The 21,804-nt window shown below is 41.9% G+C and overlaps 2 protein-coding genes across 2 annotated transcripts; both read right to left on the bottom strand.

Annotated features, from left to right (window-relative positions):
- Positions 1 to 3,899: 3,899 nt before the first annotated feature.
- LOC146439795 (pantetheinase-like) lies at positions 3,900 to 11,793 on the bottom strand. The gene is made up of 8 exons (XM_085055924.1): positions 11,687 to 11,793; positions 9,564 to 9,798; positions 9,329 to 9,459; positions 8,079 to 8,271; positions 7,192 to 7,483; positions 5,935 to 6,308; positions 5,608 to 5,778; positions 3,900 to 4,313 (listed from the first exon to the last, which is right to left on the bottom strand). The coding sequence occupies exons 2-8, from the start codon at positions 9,777 to 9,779 to the stop codon at positions 4,182 to 4,184; spliced, it is 1,509 nt and encodes a 502-aa protein (XP_084912050.1). The 5' UTR covers positions 9,780 to 9,798; positions 11,687 to 11,793; the 3' UTR covers positions 3,900 to 4,181.
- A 2,581-nt stretch (positions 11,794 to 14,374) lies between these two features.
- LOC146439794 (pantetheinase-like) lies at positions 14,375 to 21,178 on the bottom strand. Its single transcript, XM_085055922.1, has 7 exons — positions 20,899 to 21,178; positions 20,664 to 20,794; positions 19,129 to 19,321; positions 17,409 to 17,700; positions 15,885 to 16,258; positions 15,151 to 15,321; positions 14,375 to 14,891 (listed from the first exon to the last, which is right to left on the bottom strand). The coding sequence occupies exons 1-7, from the start codon at positions 21,112 to 21,114 to the stop codon at positions 14,754 to 14,756; spliced, it is 1,515 nt and encodes a 504-aa protein (XP_084912048.1). The 5' UTR covers positions 21,115 to 21,178; the 3' UTR covers positions 14,375 to 14,753.
- Between the last annotated feature and the right edge of the window lie 626 nt (positions 21,179 to 21,804).

Genomic DNA, 21,804 nt, shown 5'->3' with positions numbered 1-21,804 from the left:
TAGTGATAGTATAGCAAATTCGCTGCCCTTGTTTGACTTCATTAGACCTCAACGAAAAGAGAATTTGGTCAAGATTTCTAGCTCCTAGTAGAGACAAAATGAAGGAAAGGGAGATGGTTTTGGTATTATATAGCAGCACCTAGCCAGAACAAGAATAAATGCTATACGGAAAACTTAGAAAGATCTCTAAAAGTATGGGAGAGGGAACCCTAAAGAGTCTGTAAGTAACACAGCAATGGCACAGGCCTAGAGTTCGCAGTACTCTGCTCAACTCAATGGAAAGTGCTTGTCAGTAATACATTTTGTCTAAGAATTTCATAAATGTTGCCAAATAAAGTTTAGATTTTTCCAAACTCATCCATAAGTTTGATAAGAAAGTCTTGCCTGAACCACAACCCCCTCCCCCACAAATGCATTTTCCTTGGAGAACCCCAAAGCTAGAACTGAATAGTCCTTTTTCAGTGTACAAAACTCAATCTCAGATGGCTGGAAAACACAGCAGGATGAATTGCAGAATAGAAAAATAACCATCTTATAAAAACTGACCTTAATGTTTTCATGTTTTTGACTTTGAGAAATCCAAATGTGTCTCATACTCCTAACACTCTTTTAGAAGTAAATGTTAAAAATTGCTGTTACAAAAGTCATCACTTGATCTCAAAGACTATCTTGAAGGTATTTAATTTTTTTAATGTTATAGTGTTTTACAGTACATAAACTGGGCAGCCAACTGTATGCAAATATTTATTCCCCCTTTTTCTGGAAAGGGATTTCCTGAAAATTGACTATATGTTTGACATTAAAATCTATCCCTGCTTTGTATATTCCTCGCTGCTCTTGCATCCTGACACTATCGCAACTCCCAGGCTATGAGTTCTTCAAATATACTTAAACACTTGAAGCAGCAAGTGAAGATGGATAGACAAAGTTAAAACCACGCAGTTACAATGTATTTCTTATATTGTAGATATTTGTAGTAAAAATTCTCTGCTGCCCTGAGAATATCTGAACAGACAATGGAGTACTTCTCCCTTACAGCAATGAGTGGCTACAAGAAATATTTTAATACTGTCACAGCTGGAGGCTACAAGCATTTCTGATAATTCTTAATTTTTTTCCAGACTGAAAGAGAAAATAACATAGTGTTTTCAGTATGCAAGGTTTCTGTTTCACCAATCAGCTGTGTCTGACTCACAGATAGATTTGGTAAGGTTGTCATGCTCATCTGTGGCTTCAGTAGGAGGTGGTGTTTGTCTACATGTAAAAAGGTTAATTTTTAGAAGGTATGCTAGAATTACTTCCCTGTTGGGCTCCATGACATCTCATGGTCCATAACAAGCCACTGAGAAGCAGTGGCAAGCCTTATAACAACTGCTGCTGTCTTTATTGACCTATGCAAGTTATTTCTCTTTTTCAACTCTGCTGCCCTGATAGTGGACAGTGACATTGAAAATACTGTCTGGATGAAGTGGGGTTATAATTCAATTGTTGGTTAATTAGAAATTCTGTAATTCAAACTCAGGTCATTGACATTCTGTCTGTCACTCACCATACCTGCACTGATTCAGTGTACCTAGGAATGATGTCTCATATTCTCAGTAATTCACCCACACTGACACGAGTTGTTCATAAACATTTAGCTTTGAATTACTTGGTCTAAAAGTCACACAATCTCTGATTGTACCTCACTGTACCACATTATTTAATGCGTAACTTGAGGTCATGATGACTTAAATATATGTGCAAAGACACAGCTGAAGAGCCCTTCTCTCTTTAAAAATCCCAGATTATTAAGATTTTTTTCTCAAGGCCTCCTTCCTTTAATTCAATATATAAAATAAAGTACATTAGATTTTAGTCAAAGTTTCCCTAAAATTGCTACCAGTTTTACTTAAGGTAGCTGCAAGTTTTGGATCATATTTGTTTAAATGAAGTATTTTCCTACCTTCATCTGAAGTCTTGCATCAGTAAAATCTATGAAGGACTTGTTTTTCTTTCTATGTGGTCAGAAACACTGTGGACAGGTGGATCTTGTTTGCTTTGGACAGCATCCATGTATAAGGAAGAAATATTGATGAATGAAAAGCAGGCTTTTCCAGCTCAGAGAAGGATGGGGCTCATTAAGATACCATCTGTAGTAGCTTTTGGTGTGGGGTCATTGACATGAACTACTTATAAATGCATTTGACTTTTTTACTCTGGCACAACTGTCCCAGAGTCAGTAAATACTGCTGTTACAGATAAATGCAATTTGTTGCATCAGTCATTCATTATCTCTCTGCTTTTGTATTCTGAATGTTTCTGTAATTTGTATCATTTGAAATTTGCCTTTACTACAAAACCTTGCATTTCCAAAAACTGAATTTCATCTAGTCACTTGTGACCATGAGTCACTGAGGTGAAGATCTGGTTGGTTTTTGCAATCCCTTCAGGGAATCCTCCCCCAAAAGCAGGGTTCGTGGTTCTTGTGAATTAAAATGATGGAGCTATTCTGAGGCTGCTGCTACAGTCCATGCAGCTTCATCCTCTGCTTGTCTAAATTCTTGCTTTGCCATCAGAAATGGGAAAGGGTTTAATAAACTCCTCAGCAGTCCATTGTATGGCACTCTTGGAACCCTTTCAGGGAGAGGAAAGCTGCGCAGCACATCTGAAAACTGCAGGTCAGACATTCTTCAGATTTGGTTTTAGGGCAATTTTCAAAGAATCCTGGACTTCTGCACCCCTAATGCATGAGACGTGAGAGTCCTTTCCTGATATCCTTTAAGCTATTTAACTAGTAATATTAATTTTATCCCACATGTGTCCAGCTTTGACAAACCAAGACTGTCAGCTCTGAGCATAGCTGGGAAGTAACCAGAACTTCAGAAATGCCAGCAAGCAATATGTTCAGTTGTGAGGTGCTGAACAAGGCACCAGCAAGCATGACTTAGAACCCCTGCCTTTTGAGTTTTGAGTTTGAGTGACTGCTCCCAGCTGGTACAGTTCCTCCCCTAAGTGCAAGATCAGCCGTTTCATTTCCAGGATTAAACAATTCCCAGAAAGAGCCCCCAAAGCTGTGTGCTGAGAAGCTGCAGAACAGGGGAAAACAGAAATCATGTGATTTCAACAGCTTCTGGATAACATATGTAGGTGTGCATGGAGTGGGAAGCCAGAGAGTATTCCTCAAATGCTGCATTTAGCACAGCTCAGTGCTAAGCATGGTGCAGGCTATAAGCCAGCAATAGGAGTGGCAGTAGATGCAAAATGCTATGGGATAAGAATGGAGGCAGGGACCACTGCAAGGAATATTTGATGCAAACAAGACTCGTTTACTCCATAACATGATAGACAGAAATCAGGCCCAGGGCTGCCAAGTTCCACACATTATTGCTAGAAATCCAAAATAATGCCTCTTTCTCACATTACAGGGTAAAATGTGCATCCGGTACTAAAAGATTGCCTATTTCATATATCTTAACAGTTTTGAAGAAATTATCCAAATACCCAGGAGAAGATATTGGAGTACTGTGTTTATATGGTAAGTCTGATCAGAAGTGCATTGTATCCAACACCCATCTGCCACACACAAAGAGGTGCAAGATCAGAGGGACTGCAGAACTCGACATGCTTTATGACCTTAGCCAGACCCAGCACTTGTGTGGGTTGTGGAGGACCACTTTCTCTCTCTACGACTGCACCTAAGATAATTTCAAATCTATTTTTGTTGCACAGTGCCTTGGTCAGAATGGGGTCAAGGCTCATTGAGTACTAGGGAGGCCCTGTTGATTGGGGTGTAAGGCTGAAAAATGCAGACACTTAGTGATTATAAAGTCAGAAAAACAGGAGGGGGCAAAAGGGACAGACAGGCTTCCTTGGAGAGAATTTATTCTGCAATAAAATGACAAGCCATATTTCATAAATTTTGGTATCAGTTTCTTTTTATTGCTATCCTTGCAATCTATATGATATCTTGGGGGAAACAAAATTTCTAGATAAAAGCTTCATGTGACAGAGCATGCATACTAAAAAATAATTGCACTGGCTCAAGCACTGTTAAAAAGGCATGCACAAAAGAGTGAACACACCACTTTCTCCCAAATAAGCCCAACTGCCACGGCTGCTGAGCAGAACGGGAATCATACAGGGAAGTTGCTACAGCTCAAGAAGAAATTCCCCTCCTGTCTGTGATGACTATGTAACTCCTAAGCAGTTACATTATGGGAAGTTCGCAGAGGATGTGGCAGGTCCTTCTCATAAAGCCTCCCAAAAAGTGTTGCTGTTATGAGTGGTTTTGATGTTCTATGCTTGCTTTTCAAACACCCATCACGTAACACCTGGTGGAAAAGAGAAAGAATGACACAAACATTCCACTATCAGAGTAACAATATGGCAGAGTACAGAAAGAATAGACCTTAGATGCTGAATATTTTGATGCAACACTCCTAAAAACAGTCATGAGAGTGAAAGAAAACAGATCTATCTCAGGCTCTGCCATAGCCTCCCCATTATAGCCTTCCCACATTTCCTTGGACCCTGAAGTCTTTAAACCTTCCTCCATCTTTGGAAAAAAAGATTATTTTCTCCACCTCACAAGAAGGTGAGAGTGGGAATAACTAATTTGTTAGGTTCTCATTAGTTACTCACACAAGGCAATGAAGGTTATATACACATCTAGGAAATATTTGAAATATTTTTTGATTTGTAGACCCCAAAACGATTTTCAGATGGGAGTAGAGAATTTCAAGCTACTGGCCATATGCAGCTTTTTTTAGATACTTTTTACATATCAATTTGAAATCACTGTTGTTCATTGATTGTGAACAACTGTAACAACTTTTTTTGCCTCTGTAACAAAAGATAAGCATGTATTTGTTGAGAAAAATACAACATGTATTTTTTAAATTTGACCATGATCATATTTTTAGCATACCAATAAATTCTTTGACGTGCATATTTTTACAGAAGGCCCATTCAAAAGCAAGTATGCAGGGTGAACGATGCTTTTCAATTTCCTACTTTGTAAAAAAATTCACCCTTGTTTACCCTAAAAGTTTTCAGGCCCTTTTCACTGTCTTCATTGTCACTTGTAAGCTATTGAACACTTCCAAATTAATTAGGATTTCACCTAGAGTACTACATAAATATAATCTAAAGTTTATGAATAAAAGCATGTTTTGGCAAAAATAAAAGATGAAGCTGAAAATCAAAAAAAAAAAAAAAACCCTACAAACTCCTCAAAAATCACTTTTAACATTCTTAACTGCATAGAATCTCTGTTCTTACTCCTAAGTAATTTTTCTCATTTGGACAATTTCTCAGAGTATTTGATTTCTTTTTCTCCTAAAATGCCCCTCATCAGAAACCTGTAGAAAATAGCTCCTTGAACACTGTGGTTTATTGATTTGTGACCTGACGTGGGAAGGCAGATTGCTAAAGAATGCACTGAAGAGATTTTCAGCTCTGGGTCTGCCGTGTTCTTATCAGTAAGGACTGATTCAACCTGTCCCCTTGGGTTACAGTTTGCAGAACCAAAGAAAGCGATTCTTGGGTGGGACTTTGATGCCAGATCATTTTCAGCCCCCCAGCCTGGAAAACCTTACCACAAACAGCTCCAGGATGTCCCATTACCTCGAACTCCCCAGGGGCCAGCTGCACCCCGCTGTACAACACTTCTGGGAAGACATAGCTGGTGCCAAACGTGCCACTGAGGGAGAACATCTCAAACTTGGTCTGAGCCATCTCCACAGGCTGCCCACATGTGCTCAGGTTGGTGCTCAGGCATTTGAGCAGCGTGCAGATCTGTGGGGAGCAGGAGACAGAAAGGCAGAACACCACTAAGCTGTCAGCAACCAAGAGCTGGATTTGACAGCAAGAAAAGTTCTCAGGATGCAGTAATGGACAAATGTTTTGGGGTGGTTGGGATGTAGCCACACTCACCCTTGAAAAAGCAATTACCTGCCAATGGTATTTTATGAGAGAACCGTGAAGCCCATCAAATGCACCCAGGACATAAACTTCATCTTCCCTCTTGTCTGACATCTGATAGACCAGGTGACAGCAAAGGTCTCCTTGGCAAACAGTGTAATTTCCAGCCTTGTGCCTGAGTTCACTGAAAGTGAATATATCCTTCCGGACAGCTCCCGAGAAAGTGTCGTTTTCTCCTGGAAATTTCTCGATGCTTGTGGCATACAGACTCCAGTTGATGGCAGGAGGGTAGGTGGGGGAAAGACGAGGGCGTGCACTCAACTCTGCCAGCAGGAGCTGTCCCTCCTCAGTGCCACTGTCGTAGTGGTAGGCGGCAGGTCCCTCTGGTGTGAACAGCCCACTGCCTGCCAAGCACAGCACCAGCCCTCTGTCAGCCAGTATCACAGAGCACAGCTTGGCAGGGGCAACAATGCCCCCTGTGCCACACTGATATTGTTTGCCAGTGATAGTCTTTTCATTCAATACCTTACAGAGAGTTTTGAAAGAATTTTAAAGCACAGAACTGCTAAGATACCCACCCTAGTGATAAAACTTAGGTTCATTTAAAAATAAATCAGAGCCCTCAGAGTGGCATATTTGACAAAGAAGGAAATTATGGGGGTAGTTATGTTTCACTGAAGGAAACACAGGGCTGAGCCTAAACTCATCTCAATCTATTGGGGGCAAGCAAAAATGTTCCTTTGTGGTTTTCACTTTACCTTCAGGGGAGAGTAATATATGCAGCTACGACATTTTCTCAGTTAAGAGAGAAAAGAAAAAAAGTAAATATCTATTCAGAGTAAAGAAAAACATAATATCTCTAATTCTTCAGCAGCCACAAAGAAAAGAAAATGTTTTATTCAGTATACAAGAGGAATCCTCCTTTTGGTTTTACATTAGTAGGCTCTGATTAAAACATTTCTTCTCCATTTAACTGTTGGTTGAATTTTAAACAGAAAATGATTCCTCTAAATGAGAGACTGAAAATTTAAGTGAAACCTTTTGCTCTTTTTGAAATAAAAATTCACTTTTAAGTTATCAAACTTTAATGTCATGGGCTTTCTAATTTTACCTTTTTCAGAACATTCAACATTTTCTTGCCTGAATTTGTTTGTTACGTTCAGCACCACATCACAAAGATCTTTAGTCCAATTGAAACACTGTTTTCCAGAGACCTCAGTATGTCTAAAACATTTCTACCTGCTTCTGAATCTGGGAATGATTTCCCTGTTCCTGAATGTAACTCACCTGTCATTGCCATGGTGGTATTGTGAGTATTTGCTGAAAGTAAATTAACACCCATGCCCATAGCCCAGGCAGAGTGAAACTCAACTGCAGTCAGAAAGGGCAGGACATTCATCCAAGCTGTTGGGAAGAGCACGGTGTCCACCTGCATCTTGCTCACTAGGACCACAGCAGGCTCATAGAAAAGGATGTCGAAGCAAGTGATAATGCCAAACTTCCCAAAAGGAGTCTCAAAGGTGACAACTTCTGGCTCTTTTGGGTAATTAAACTGAGTTTCACCTCTAAAGAGATTGTACTGCAGGTGAAGAAAATGGCTTATTAGAAACTGAAAATAAGGCAAGATTATAAACATCTCTTATGTCTGAGATAGGCTTTCATGCAAAACTGGGAGTTGAGGTACCTGAGCTGGCTGGCACAGTTGGTTTGTGTCCATCCACTGACCCTTCCCCCCCAATAATGGGGTGCCTTTGCCCCATCTACCTCCTGGAAGCAATGCTCAGCCAATATTAGCTGCTAAAGCCCAAGACCAAGGGCCAAGATGTCCCCTGCACAAGCACAGTCTAACTTGGCTAAGAATGTATCAAGGAAAAGCTGACATTTGCTGAGTATGAAAAACTCTGTCTCCGCTTCTTTACCATTTACTTTCATAAATGTAGCCCTCATGTGTTTGGCTGCTGGCCTGCACTCTGCACCTTCGGTGTTCCTGGGAATAACTGGTCTGACTGGTCAAGAAATTGCTTGGTTTTCCTTCTGGCCATAAGATTTTTGCATCAAATCATCCTGGATTGGTTGTCACTTTAAAATAATGTAAAATTATTGTATAAACCATCTGAAACTCATGCCAGAAATCTGAAAAATATATTGATAATAAATTAGAGGTCGATTCTTACCTTGTGGTAACGAGCCACCAGTTTCCCCTCTGGGTCAAAGACGACATCTGTATTGTACTGGTAGCGACCGTCACTGGGGCAGTCGGGGTCACTGGAGTCACACAGCTTCTTGTCCCCAATATTTGCAACCACATAGATGGAGTTATTTTTGGCCATGCAGCTGAGTCGTTCCTGCACTGGTGCTGGACCAAATCTAATGCATTTTTAGTGAAAGAAGAAAAAAACTTTAGGAAGTTTAAGTACACATGTAGAAGAAGTGAATTCAAAATTATTATTCCATTAACTGCACATCTGCACTTGCAGAAGAAGTAATAGATCAAATCATAGTTTCTGTTCATTTTCTTCTCTGTTCATAGCAGCATTTTATATTGGTGGTTTCTTTTATTTGAAAAAGGTGGTTTCCCTGTGTTCTTCTTTCCTGTACCACTTACAATGTTATTTTCTGTGTGGATGGAATTCTCAGCTAACATGCATACAAAAATGTGGAGAGCTTCATAAAACAAAGAGGAGAATAAATCAGTACAGAGACATAAATCTAAAAAAACTTAAATTATCAAGCAGCTCTAAGCCCTGATTCAGAAGACAATTTTAGCTTATTTTAATAATCTTTGCTGTGTTTTAGGCAGCTGCCTGTAAGTCTTTAGTAAAAAGTGGCCACAGAGCTGAGGGCTCATGAAATCTAGCTTCATAAGGCCTTAGAAGAGAACATAAAAGCTTTACTAAGACATAAACTCAGTCTTTTTGGTATCCTCAGCTGACACACACTGGGAGCACCTCTGTGTGTAACACAGCAGACAGTGCAAGTGGCCGGATTTCCAAAAGACATTTCTTTCAGATCTAGATAAATGTTTGGCACAATTTGGTTTAGAAATCACTCAGCCACATGAACTGAGAACTCAACCAGCTTGAATGATCTATGCATCTAACATGACAATAAATTAGCTTATACCTACAGAAGATTTTCAGAAATGATCTAAATTGATAGAGTTGTGCATGTTTATAAAGTAATTATTTTTCTTAAAACGTCTTCATTTCTGTCCTTTTACAAGTAAGGCTGTCTCAATGCTTTATACCTGACATATTCCCATTGCCATTTAATTAAAAGCTCTTTTTGATGCATCTCATTTCTACAGTAGTTGTGATTTTTAGCAAATTAAAGAACTAGCAGTTCTTAATCATTTAGTGTGAGCTGCTCATGACTCCATGAGACAATAGGCTGAAATCACATAAACCATTGCAGAAGGAATCACCTTGAGGGGTCTGTGCAGGGAATCCAATTCACTGCTGGATCAGGGATATCCTCCAGGTAGGGGTAGATGGATTCTCTTGTGAATCTCCAGCCATAGATGCCATCTTCAGGAGTCACAATGATGTGGGCACCCTGTCACAACAGGCTCTGGTTAAAGGTCACCCATCAACATACAACCACGAGGGTCAGCAGGAGCAGAAAACACTGATGGACAACTATAACAATGCCTCTCATACCTGCTGGGCAGCTTCCTTGATGGCTCCTTCCAAGACATCCATGTTTTTGTTCATCAGGGCCAAAGCATCTCTGGGAGAAGGAGGCTCCTCAGTGGGAGGTGGCAGGATGACAGAATGCTCGTAGACAGCTGCGATGAAGGTGTCAGAGGCTTGAAGGGCCTGAAGGGCTGTGAGTACAAACACTGCAGCAGGCAGGAGAGCCTGGGAAGGAAGCATGGCTGGAGCCTCCCAGCTCCTGGATCAGCATGGGGAGTATAAACCAGATAGAAAGAGGAGAAGCAAAGATTAAAAAGTTTGCTTTGGAAATAACCTTCTGTTGAGTAATCTGAGAAAGTACAGTGTATTTCTGCCAAAAATCAAATAAACTTTTCTAGGAATTTGATCTTGATTCCAGTGTGAAATGCTTTAAATGAAAGGAGAACAAAAGGCTAAGAGAGCTTGTCTGAAGCCATGCCAGTCTACAGGGGGCTCCACTGGAGGAAGCACTTCCACACTCCATTTGCATGTCCCTCTCCAGGCTTTTAAACCCACCTCTGGGCAAGCCCAGACTCCCCTGGTTAGGACACATGACTCAATATCACCTTACTGCACATGGCTACCATCAGTGAAAACTTCAGCCAGTGCTGAAGGCATATCACCTATGTGAGGTGCAGCCCTCATGCTTCAGAGTGTAGATAATTCAGCAATGTTTATGAGACATGTGGTCCTGCCACACCTCTTGCTTTTGGCCAATAGCTTATAGTTGGAGCAGGTGCCTTGAGAGTGTCCTCCCCACTGGGCTCACACTGCAATATAAACTATCCCTTGAACTGTGCCGACCTCTCTGCCTAGAGCTAACATACTTGCTTGTTTTGTGAGAAAGAATTTGAGAACACAGATTTTTTTTTTTACAGTAGTCCTTTCAAAAGGACGTTTTTGTACAATAAACAACTTGAAATTACTCAGAGAAAGCAGTTTTTTCCTCCTGGAAAGGAATTTTTAGCATAGTACTTTGTAAATAGAATATTATTACTATCATTTCAGACAATCCTTAGAAAAACCTTAGTTAGAACCAGTGGTATATCTGTGGGAGTAAAGGAACATAACTGGACTCATCATTTACCACTTAGCAAGGAATAAAAAAAACCCATTCCTCATCCTGGCAAAATCTTCCTCTTCTCTATGTAGCATCACCTAAAACACTGATTTTTCTCCATCAGCACCAAGGCCTCCTCAGGAGAAGCCAACATTTCATCAATTCTATGATTTTAAAATTTCAGTGTGCTCAAAGATGGCTGCAGAGTAAGTGTCCAGGGCACAGGCCCCCCGAGCAGACAGCACCAAAAGCAGAGCAGAGGCACAAGCTTTAGGAAGCCCCATCTCTGGAGCCTGGAAGTCACCCAAGAGGAGGCAGCAGGCAGGCAAAGGCAGGGGGCTTTAAAAAGAGGAAGTCTTACACAAAACCTGGGAATTTCCGAGGGTGGCTGAAAGCTGACATGCATGTAATCAGCCTTTCCGGAAAGACTCAATATCAAAGGCAAGAGAGCAGCCAGCGTTGAGCAATTCTGCCTTACAGCACCAGCAAGGAAGTCACTGAGAAGTCACTGCTGTGCTGTAGCTGAAGAAACATGTTGCTTACCAGATAGACAAAAAAATCAGGCAAATAGCATTGCTGTCGTAACACTCAAGGCAACCCTGGGTCCCAGCAGGAAAACAACTTTGGGAAATCTCAGCAGAGACCAGCACAGACACATTCCTGCCCAAACTAAAGAGCATGAGGTGCAGGCATGGCTGGGGAAGGCAAGTGGCCAGCACGTATAATACCTGTGCCATCCCAGCTCAGCACAGCACAACTCAGAGTTGCAGGGACTTTGGTGGCTGCTGCACAACCTGGAGGAGCTGCTGGGCAGGCCGGTTATCTGATCAAGACCATCAGCACACCCACCACTCAAAAAATAAGCTCTGAAGATCACTGGTCCCCAGAGGTCTCTCTTAGAAGACCATCATGAACAGGAGCCACAATTTCTAGATTTTGCCTATTGCAATGTGCTTTCTTATGTCCACAGATCACTCCAGTAGAAATCCTGAAGCTAAAGCTGCACGTGCACAAAAGTCACTTGTATCTGGTTGCCCAAGTTTCTTACCTTCTGTGGTTCTGACTCAGCTGTCAGGTAACAAGAGGGCTTTTGCTGCACTGCCCTCAAAGAAGTGCTTATTGTTATCTGTGGTTACATGCAGCTTTGTCTTTATACAGAGTGAGTTGGTATGTGGGCAATGGGTGGACAGGCACAGGATTACTTTCTGTATGCTTCATTCACTACTCACAATAACACATTTCACAATGAGCAGTGTTATGCAATCTCTGTAGCAAAAAGAGTTTAGTGTCATTATGGCTTCTGCCAGTCTTCTGTAGGAAAATACTCAACATACAAACATACCATAACCAAACCACAGTGGCCTTGAACCAAATCCCAGATTCAAGATACTCACCAGATTCAGGATTGGGATCCTACACTACTTGCACACACATTCACTTTTCCAGAGGACCAGAATCAGCAGTGAACAATCCTGAAGAAGCCACATCTCAGCTCTGAGACTGGACACACACTCCTGCTGAATTGTTCCTCCAAGATGAGACCTTCTTAGGTGCCATAACTTCCCTCATATCCAGATCCTTTCCCTGGGAGAGAGTTGTGGTATCACCCACCAGGTTCCCTGGGGACAAGTACAGTGTCTGTACTGAGGTTGTACCCATGGGAAGAGGACCACACTGGATAATCTGTTGCTGGACTGAGACCAGTCTGTGGTCAGACAGTAACTGACTCCAACAGTGAACAAGGTTTTAAGACAGTGTGGCTTTAGCAGCAACAATGCTGAGCTTCCATGAGTCAGAGCACATCATCTGGGGCTTTTGATAAACATGTCATTATGTGAGACACGACACTATTATGTCACATGTGAGTATCTATTTACATTTGTAAAAAAATGGTCATATGGCACACAGCAGTGGTAATCAGTGCTGGAGTTTGGAGAGTATTTTCACTCCCAGTGTTTCACTGGCTCCAGAACAGAAGTACATGGGATTGGAGACCTTGAGAGCATCACGGTAAAAAACTTTGATGGGCAAACAAATGGCTAGATGACACTAAGTTAAGTGGGAGTGTTGATCTGCTTGTGGGTAGCAAGGCTCTACAGAGAGACCTGGACTGACTTGACCAATGGTCTAAGGACAACTGCAGAATGTTCAAGAAGGTGAAATTCTGGGTCCTGCACTTGGGTCACAGCAACCCCAGGCAGTGCAACAGGCTGGGGGAGGAGTGGCTGGAGAGCTGTTTGGCAGAAAGGGACTTGGCAGTGCTGGCTGACAGCTGGCTCAGTATGAGCCAGCAGTGTGCCCAAGTGGCCAAGAAGGCCAATGGTACCTGGGCTTGTAGCAAGAACAGTAGTCAGCAGGACCACGGAGGTGATTATCCACTCTACTCAGCACTGGTGAGGCTGCACCTTGAGTACTGGGTTCAGTTCTGGGACCCTCACTTTAAAAAGGGCATCAAGGTGCTTGAGCCTGTCCAGAGAAGGGCAACATGGCTCGTGAAAGGTCTAGAAAATATGTATTATGAGGATCAGCTGAGGGAGCTGGGCTTGTTTAGTCTGAAGAAGAGGAAGCTCAGGGGAGACCTCATCACTCTCTACAATTTGCTGAAAGGAGGTTGCAGTGAGGTGGGGGCTGGTCTCCTGCTGTGCCTGCAGTGCAGAGGGAATGGCCTTAATCTGAGACAGGGGAGATTTAGAATAGATATTAAAAAAAAAAATCACTGTTCAGGTGGTCAGGCATTGGAGTAAGTTGTGCAGGGAGGTGGTGGAACCCCAGAGATGTTTAAGAGGGGTCTGGCTCTGGCACTGCATGATGGTTTAGAGGTTACAGTGGTGATGCCAAGTTTACAGTCATTACACGGATTACAAGACAATCCAATGACTGGATGATCTCAAAGGCCTCTTCCAACCCTGATAATTCTATGATTCTATGGTGAGACCAGGAATAGGACCAGTGTGGGAAAAAGGAAGGAGAAATTAGACTAACAGAGATCTCTGACCACTCTTAAGCACACAGCCACAGAACATGTGCATCTTTATACACTGATGTGCTGAAAGAAAGTCACTATGGTCCAGCAGCAGCAAAAAACCACAGGTCAATGAGAAGATGAAGCAAAAACATGAACAGTGCCATCTCACTAGGACTAGCCCATCTGAAATAGAATTCTAAATCCCCTAATCCCTACAGCAAATTCACCTGCAGGGTAGCACTACCCGGCACTAACAGGAAGGAGCAAAGGGCAAGGCTTATTTCACATATATTGGTGTTACATGACTAGAAAGAAACAGAGAAGATGGGAGGGAGGAGCTGCTATGAGACACCAGGTCACTCAGTGTCTTGTTTACTGCTTGCAGTTACAGCTCCATCACTGAATAGCATCCAGCGTAGTCAGGAGGTGTCATCAGGCTGTTTTTCAGAACTGACAACCACAATAATTTGAGGTTGCAATCCGAATTTTTTTTTCAACAGAGGTTTCAAATGAATAGTGATTCAAATAATGTTCTGAGCAGAAAGTGGTGGCAGGTTTTGTTACAGGAAGGGTTTTTTGACTGGAGTCCTTGTTCAGCTTCCATATTGCACTGTGTTGCCACTTCCTACATGGCATACACCAGTGACATAAAGGATATAAAACCAAAGCAACACAAATAGGGAGAAAAGGGTCTAACTGGGGTAAAAGAGCAGACTGGCAGAGGTCAGCATAAGTTGTATTCCAGAGACAAAGAAATATTGAGCATGTGTATAGAGCTGCCACAAATCACATCTTTCACTGTTTTATTGACTGGTCCCATAATAGTCCGCAATGAAAAAACATGCAATGCTCTTTTAATAAGAATGTACACTCTGGACTACAATTCAGGTTTTCTGAGGGTTAGAAGAATAAAAATCCAGCAAACAGAGACAAACAACTGCTGTTTTGCACTAATAAAATATTAGTAATCTTATGATATAGAAATAGATTCTTCTCAATTAACAGTAGTAACAATATTGCTGCAGTATTACTAAACCAAACACGTTGATGAGAAGTTTGTGCAACTGGAAATAAGACATATAATTGAGATTGTTATAGTAGACGGTGCTGTATCTCATTTGGACATCAGATTAACAGTGCAGAGCTTCAGTTATGGAAATATGGGGAGGCATGTTGGTTGTGGGTCTTGTTTCAGATGATCCCTTTCATACCACCGTCCAAAAAGTGTCACAGTAATGATTGGTTTTGTTGGTTTTGTCTTACTTATCAAGCGCCCATCATTCAGGACCTGATTGAAAAAGGTGAAACAAAGAGTTCGTTAGAGGAGTACCCATATGAACACACTAAGAGCTCAGAAAAATATGACCAAACAGGAAGAAGGTACGTCAGACCACATCTCTTATTGAAACTAGTGATTTCATTGAAAGGTATTTAATAGGTCTGATTAATCACTATGAGCAAATTCACTTTGGCTGCTTTAAGACAGTTCATTACGTTGTTATCCTGCAGAGGAGCTAGCATGACACAGCTCCAGGGTGTCCCATTACCTCAAACTCCCCAGGGGCCAGCTGCACCCCGCTGTACAACACTTCTGGGAAGACATAGCTGGTGCCAAACGTGCCACTGAGGGAGAACATCTCAAACTTGGTCTGAGCCATCTCCACAGGCTGCCCACATGTGCTCAGGTTGGTGCTCAGGCATTTGAGCAGCGTGCAGATCTGTGGGGAGCAGGAGACAACAATGTATTTAGAAAGACAGAAGCACTGGTAGGAAACCCTTGTGTCATCAAAGCTAACGTGTATCAGAGCAGGTGAGAGTCACAAGATCTTTTTCATAATCCTTGGGCAACTCCTTTTTAGTTGTAGCTTATTTTTTCACCCCGTGATCTGATTTGTAGTATTCCAGACTTGCATTGCCTGTGATCTCCAGATGCTCTTTTCAACCCTAACTATTCTGTGATTCTGTGACACAGAGGAGATTCAGAACACTAACTGCAGATATTCACAGAACAGAGCAAAAATTTAGCCAATATTGCACACACAAAAAAATAGTGAGTGCACTCCGGACATTTAGAACAGGTTTAGAGACCTCTCCACTGCTTTTGTTGGATTTGAAGGTGGATAGGCTTGGAAGTTTTAGCAACTCCTTTCCATTGCTAACAAGTAGGACACGAGGACTCCAGCACAGAATAGTCATTGTCTTCTCTTTTTCCACCAAAGACCTGAAGATTTCTCCCTGTAAACAAGCTTCCTAAGGCAAGCAACCTCCTTCAAAGAATTACCTGCAGATAGTACTGTCCTTCAATAACATGAAGGTCATCAAAAACACCCAGCACATAAACTTCATCATCTCTTTTCTCTGCCATCTCATAGCTCAAGTGACAGCAGAGGCCTTTTTGGCAGAGAGTGAGATTCCCTGCCGGCTCAGTGAGCTCAGTGAAAGTAAAGTTGTCTTGAAAGATGATTCCCGTGAATTCATGGTCATTCTGTGAGAATCTTTCAACACTCAAAGCATATGAGTTCCAGCTGACAGCACGTGGGGAGGCAGGAGAAAGACGAGGGTGTGCATCTAGTTCAGCAATGAGGAGGTGACCATCTTCAGTTTTCATGTTGTAGGAGTATGTTCTGGCTCCAGCTGGTGCATAAATGCCGCTCCCTGAGGAGAGCACAATAGTCAGTCCAAGAAAAATTTAAAAAATCATATTGTCCTTCTAAGTGTCTCTACTGATAGCTTATCCACTCTTCTTATCCACTATTCTACACAGCTTACAATATTAGTCTCACCAAAGGCAACCATTAGCAACTCAGTACACAGAGCTCATGCTTTGGCAAAGAATAGCATTTATTCCCTTAGATGAGGTCTGCTCAGTGTAGCCAAAGGCAGAGGATGTTTGTTATGTTATGACTGTATTTATGGACTCTTCAGCTGTCTTTTCTCCTGTAGGCAATAGAGCTGGTAATTCCTTTATTCTCGGCTGACTGATGTGAAAGGACCATCTACTGATCGAGACAATCCAAAACACAACACAGGCAAGTTTCACAGGCCTGTCCTAGTGAACAGAAGGAGAGAGCAGCTGCCCAGCCCCATTTACACTGTCTGAGAACTCCTCCCATGTGGGGAATTTACATCTGACCAGTATCAAGCAACAGAGGGAAGTCAAAGGCTTGTCATACCCATCACTGCAGAAGCCTGTCATTTCAAATGAGAAGTCCCAAGACAATACTGTGGTTTCACAGATCAGTGAAGATACTGGTCTAACTGAAATATACTATTCCATAAGCTGAGCTCTTAAAAATCAGTGTTACATTCTAAAATGAAGATGTAGACTTCTTAGCAGCATTACTTCAACAGGTCCGAAAGTTTGTTTTCAATGGTTTTCTATAACAGTGTTAAATACAGCTACAATAAGTTTTTCTTTTGGCCAGAAGCAATGTAGCCATGTATATGGTTTACGAGTATATTTACAGTTTGGCATTCAACCACAGAAGTGTAGAGAAAAAGAGCCTAAAAGCCTCAAAAATTTCTATTCAGGTATAAGAGCAGTAACCTACTACTTGTTTTATGCCATTAAAAGAAAGAAAGAAAGGATAATCCTTAGAAGTTAGGGCAAAGAAAACACTAAAAGTTTTGCTGTGTCTTGCATGAAACCAATAGGAACAAGATCCATTAAGGTTTAGCATTTGGTGACTAGACTCTTCACCTTCCAGATAAATACATTATATCCCTCTGCAAAATCACCTTGTAGAACAGGGAATAAGAGATTCATGGCTATAAAGATTTTCAGACAGAGTGAGAATTAAATTACCTGTCATTGCCATGCTGGTGTTGTGTGTATTGGCAGCTAAGACATTGACACGCATGCCCATAGCCCAGGCAGAGTGAAACTCAACTGCAGTCAGAAAGGGCAGGACATTCATCCAAGCTGTTGGGAAGAGCACGGTGTCCACCTGCATCTTGCTCACTAGGACCACAGCAGGCTCATAGAAAAGGATGTCGAAGCAAGTGATAATGCCAAACTTCCCAAAAGGAGTCTCAAAGGTGACAGCTTCTGGCTCTTTTGGGTAATTAAACTGACTTTCTGTTAAAAAGAGATTATACTGTATGGGAAGGAAAACAGAGAAACCAGTTACAGGCTTTAATGCAATACCCTGGAGTCATTCCCTAAAGCTGTTCAGAATGACTAGAGAAAATTTTTTACCTGTGTTGGAAGGCCCTCCCAGGTAGGAAATCAGGCTAAATTTGTATGATCATAGTACCCAAAAGGTGGAACACGTACTACATATTTCCCTGGCATCTAGCTAGGAAAGTAGCCAGCTGTCTTCAGGTCTGTTGGTGTCATCTGCATAAGAATAATCTCTACACTCCCTCCACCTAGTTTTTATTTCTGGTGACCCAAATGCAACGAGAAGAGAATTAGTAAAGCAAGAGAAGCATGGAGGATCTTGTGCCAAGAGACAGAGCTGGTGGCCTTGGTGTAGAGATGCCCAGAAGCACTGGAAGTACAGAGCACCAGCATGAAACACAAGACAGTATTGGCAACACTGTGGAGTAGAGAAGAAAACAACGGCTGTGCTGATGGGGGAAAGGCAGATGATCTCAGCCAACAGAAAAACAGAAGATTGTGACATTCTCATCTTTCCAACATTTTCGTTCTTCCTTCACATACATGCTTATTAAGAGTCCTTTATTAATGCCCAGGTGGTCTGGAAGCAAACGCGGACACCAAGCCAGAAAAGAGGTTCAAGTTCATTTAACTTGTAATTCAGCACCTGGGCCATGCCTGGCTGGCACGTGGGGGACAAATTTGCTTTATCAGTGTTTCACTCACCCAGTTTGCTCACAAATAGATATCCTGGCTTTGTCTCTGAACAACCAGATGAAATATTGGGTCCAAAGTGCATTAAATAAAATGACTTCACTCTAGCCATATTGGCATGATATCTGGCACATGATTCATAAACAGCTTTGATGGAACTTGCAGGTAGGCACATGATACTGAAAGAAGAACTTTCATTGGGTGCAAATGTTTCAATGTCCTTATCTCCTTCTATACCCATTTTTTGTCCAAATAATTCCCATTGTGCAAAAACTGTGACAAAACAGCATAAGAAAAAAGTCCTGCCTCTCAGAAATCAGATTACTCATCCATGATGAAATACAGATGAACATTTTCAAATCCTAGAACATGAAGGGGTAGTCTGGTGAAAAGTTGGCACTGAAAGCTGAAACTGCTCAAGCAGGAGAATTTCCAGTAGTAGTGAGTTAATGAACTGAGGAAGTAAACCACTACCATATGCCACTAAATTGCACCACAGCAATCATTTTTCATTTCAGTCTGTTTTGAGAAACATGACAGCAAACACAAATTTGATATCAATGCTTCATAGCAAGAGAGACATTACTTTAAATTATGAAGAGAAGCAAAACTCCGCCAGGGGACAAGGACTGACATCTAATTCTTTTCCCAAACTGAGGCATTTTGGAAGGGTGGAAAATTAGTTCCTGCCTCTCCAAGGCCACTTTACCTTGTGGTAACGAGCCACCAGTTTCCCCTCTGGGTCAAAGACGACATCTGTATTGTACTGGTAGCGACCGTCACTGGGGCAGTCGGGGTCACTGGAGTCACACAGCTTCTTGTCCCCAATATTTGCAACCACATAGATGGAGTTATTTTTGGCCATGCAGCTGAGTCGTTCCTGCACTGGTGCTGGACCAAATCTAATGTATTTCAGGGAAGGAGAAAAGAAAATTAACAAAAGCTGTGCTGTCAGTGGTGTCCATCTCCACAGTGCTTGAGGTCACACCAGCAGCACCTCCAAACCTGCAGCCATGGCAGGGTAGGCAGAGAGCTGCACAGAGCTGCTGCAGTGCTTCCTCAGATTGCTTCCCGCACCTTGGGGTAGGTCCTGGAGACCTTGCATTGCTCTCTGCAGGCACATGCCTGCCAGTCCCCTTCAGCACCTGGAACTTGCTCTGCTGTAAACAGATAATCCTCGGACTGGGAAAGAGCAGGAGAGCAATCTCTGGGCAGAGGAAGATGCTAGTTTGGTGTCACGAGAGCAAGTATTTTAGCATCAGGCATACTGACACCTGAGGATGCAGCTCTAGGTCTTAATAAGCAGAGTTGAGCTACGGAATAGTGCAGATGATTTGATCAATGAAAGACTGTATATTTCAGCTACTTATATCTCAGCAAATATTGCACATACTGCACTAGTCCCCTTTATGACTCTTCTTGGAAACATTGAGTTATTATATCCTCACAGATATAATAACATACTCTAAGCTCCTTCTTGTCCAGCAGGTGCAGAAATCTGTGGTGAAAATGGCAGACCATGGTTGTAATTCCATGGATGAACACTTTATTGCCTGCTGTAAGAGTCTAAAGTCCAGTGCTCAGCTATAGGTTATTTTGTCAGTGCTGAGATACGCTGCTTGAATGATAGATCATGTTCTACAGCACACAGACTCTAGCAATTCTGACTTTATCTTACCTTAACTGTGGAAAACCAAGATTAAAAGTTTCTGGGTTTTTATAATTTAGAAGTTTGGACTTTAACTACTGACCTCATCACCTCTTGGTAGCTGTTGAGAAACTAGCTCTTGGCTCTCCACAAAAATAGTATGTGTGCTTGTGTTTCAACGGCATTTGTAAAAGACAAACATCCCAAAACAACAAAGAAATACTAGTGTTAATAATTTACAGTCATTTCTATCCAAAATAGTGTGAGAAATTGAAAGCAGAAATAGAATCAGGATATTCTGGCCTTGCAATTTTTCTAAGTGGAAAAATAGACATTTCCTCAACTTTCAGTTACCCAAATTCTGTATGTTGTTTGAATTTGTCCTTAAAGTGTCTAATAAAAAAAATTTCTTTATGTCTCCCTCATCGATTAGTCATGGACATATTATATATTTAACCATGTAATTACCTTCATACTCAATTTTAATTAAAACTTATGTCAGAGGCATTAGCAGATCTTAGTCATTTAGTGTGAGCTGCTCATGACTCCATGAGACAATAGGCTGAAATCACATAAACCACTGCAGAAGCAATCACCTTGAGGGGTCTGTGCAGGGAATCCAATTCACTGCTGGATCAGGGATATCCTCCAGGTAGGGGTAGATGGATTCTCTTGTGAATCTCCAGCCATAGATGCCATCTTCAGGAGTCACAATGATGTGGGCACCCTGTCACAACAGGCTCTGGTTAAAGGTCACCCATCAACATACAACCACGAGGGTCAGCAGGAGCAGAAAACACTGATGGACAACTATAACAATGCCTCTCATACCTGCTGGGCAGCTTCCTTGATGGCTCCTTCCAAGACATCCATGTTTTTGTTCATCAGGGCCAAAGCATCTCTGGGAGAAGCAGGCTCCTCAGTGGGAGGTGGCAGGATGACAGAATGCTCGTAGACAGCTGCGATGAAGGTGTCAGAGGCTTGAAGGGCCTGAAGGGCTGTGAGTACAAACACTGCAGCAGGCAGGAGAGCCTGGGAAGGGAGCATGGCTGGAGCCTCCCAGCTCCTGGATCAGCATGGGGAGTATAAACCAGATAGAAAGAGGAGAAGCAAAGATTAATAAGTTTGCTTTAGAAATAACCTTCTGTTGAGTAATCTGAGAAAGTACAGAAAAGAGAAATGGGACAAAGTTTAACTTTGAAAGAGGGAGGAATGAACTGCAGGTCTGTTAAAACATTATCTTGGAACCAAGTGTGACATGTGGGAAAGTGTAACAGTACGCAGTTAGGATGTCACAACTGAACAAAAATAAAAGGCTGGGCAATGCCAAGAATAATTGTGCCAATTAAAAAAAAAAGCCATTAAAAACATGTCTAAAAAGAACAATCCAATTTTTGCTTTTATACTTTTCTCTGTCACTGATTACAACAGACTTTTTGTATTTCTGTGGGCTCAACTCTGATACCCAGGTGCATATGTCACCTGTGGAGCTAGTCTTCTATGAATTTTGAGTGGCAAAACTCAGCATCTGAAAAACTTCTTTATTCTAGTATCTTCATATTCCTCAGTTTCTGTGCTATGTGTCAGTATGTGCAGCTTGCTTCTGAGTCTCTTTAGACCAAGGAAATTGCATTAGCATCTCACAGTACTTAGATGTCATAAACTTAACATGCCAGCAACAGAAGTTGAGTTAATCCCAGTGTCTCTCCCAGCCACTTCTCTTGTGCTGTGCATGAC

The sequence above is a fragment of the Lichenostomus cassidix genome, chromosome 3, assembly GCF_008360975.1.
Source record: "Lichenostomus cassidix isolate B80296 chromosome 3, HeHo_3.0, whole genome shotgun sequence".
NCBI classification, from domain to species: Eukaryota; Metazoa; Chordata; class Aves; order Passeriformes; family Meliphagidae; genus Lichenostomus; species Lichenostomus cassidix.
This window is presented reverse-complemented; position numbering and strand designations above follow the sequence as displayed.